This window comes from Myotis davidii, unplaced genomic scaffold (genome assembly GCF_000327345.1).
Source record: "Myotis davidii unplaced genomic scaffold, ASM32734v1 scaffold12614, whole genome shotgun sequence".
NCBI classification, from domain to species: domain Eukaryota; kingdom Metazoa; phylum Chordata; class Mammalia; order Chiroptera; family Vespertilionidae; genus Myotis; species Myotis davidii.
Window position 1 is genome coordinate 1 of NW_006285875.1, and position 1,408 is coordinate 1,408.

At 54.0% G+C, this 1,408-nt stretch overlaps 1 protein-coding gene across 1 annotated transcript in view; it reads right to left on the bottom strand.

Annotated features, from left to right (window-relative positions):
- Nucleotides 1-665: 665 nt before the first annotated feature.
- Nucleotides 666-1,408, bottom strand: part of LOC102774249 (inter-alpha-trypsin inhibitor heavy chain H3) — a gene marked incomplete at its 5' end in the record, with an annotated part of 8,723 nt that continues 7,980 nt past the window's right edge. The window contains one exon of the mRNA XM_015559533.1: nt 666-1,171. Coding sequence (XP_015415019.1) covers nt 985-1,171 — 187 coding nt within the window. The remainder of the gene's footprint in view (nt 1,172-1,408) is intronic.

A 1,408-nucleotide genomic window follows, 5' to 3' on the forward strand; every position in this document is an offset into this window, starting at 1 on the left:
AGAACAGCAGAGGCACAGAATCTGGGGCAGGAGGGGTTATATTTGCAGAATTGGAGCAGTCTGTTTGTCTGGAACCCAGAAAATAAAGGACAATGCCTGGTTCATGGAGGTGATGAAGCTGAGAAGCCATAGGAAGGACTTTTATCTTTGTCCCAAGAGCAATGGGTGGGAGATGTCATCGTCAGGGTGTAGGCAGGGAGCAATGATTGGTTCTGCTGTGGAAAGCTCTCTCTGGAAGCAGGGAGACCCAGGAAGGGGCAGTTACAGTTATTCAGGTGGGAGAGGCTCTCAGGACTTTGTGGGGTATTATTGGAGGATACCAAGGCCCGCCAGCCCAACTGAAGGTAAATTTGAGGCACCCAGGCTCACAGGAGCTGGTTCACAAAGCTGTGTGCCCCAAGATTCTAGCCCAGAATGTTGGGTTGATCTGATGAACTAACGGGTGGTTGGTGGATGGATGGATGGATGGATGGACAGAGGGTGGTGAGTGGGTGGATGGAGGGCATCTACAATCTGCTGCAGGCTGTGCCAGCCCTGGAGGACTCTCTGCTTCTGAGTCACAGAAGGCCCTCCAGGCCTGCAGGGCCCAACAGGAGCTCCTGAACAGGGACCAGACTTTCCTCATGACCCTTTTGGCCTCTGAAATACACTCAGCCCTTCCCAGCTTCTCAGAGACTCTTTGCTCCAGAGTCAATTTTTTATTTTATTTTTTTCATCATACACTTGACTTGCCAAACTGTGATGCCAACCAGCCCTGTCCTTCAGCCACATTGCTGGGTAGGCCCAGGATTTTGCCTTCCCAGGAGGCAGTCCTTCCTTTGAGCTGCCTCAGGTCCCAGCTGGTGTTCCCCAGAGCAGGGCCCGAGAGAGGTATGCACAGGCTGGCAGCGGTCTGGTTTCCACCGAGGCCTCTATTGTCACAGCCCTCCCTCAGGCCTGGCTCTGTGCCCCTGCTCCAGATGCCAGGCCAGCTGGGCCAGCCACTCAGAACAGGTCAGAGACAATGTAGTCGCTGTGGACCCCATCAATCACCCCTTGGCCGTTGTTGTGGACGAACCAGCAGCCCACCTGTGTGCCATTATGGACATCCTTCCTGTAGTCTCTCTGGTAGCCCCTGGAGAAGGGAGAGACATGCTGTGATACACAGGGTAGGCGAGATGGCTGATACGCTCATGGACCAAGGTTGAAAAAGGGTGTGATGTTGCCAATTCCATAATTCTCTGGCCAAGAATGAGGTTGCATGGTTACTCCTTCTAGGGGGCTGAGTTTGGCCTTTCCCTGATTCGGAGGGGCCTCGAGGGACCCAAGACCCCAGAGGGAAATGAGGGAACCCTACAGAAGACAAAGCCTGCTGGACCAATGTGTGTGGGCACAGAGGGCTCTTTCCCCCTGGCTTGTTAGTGGAAAT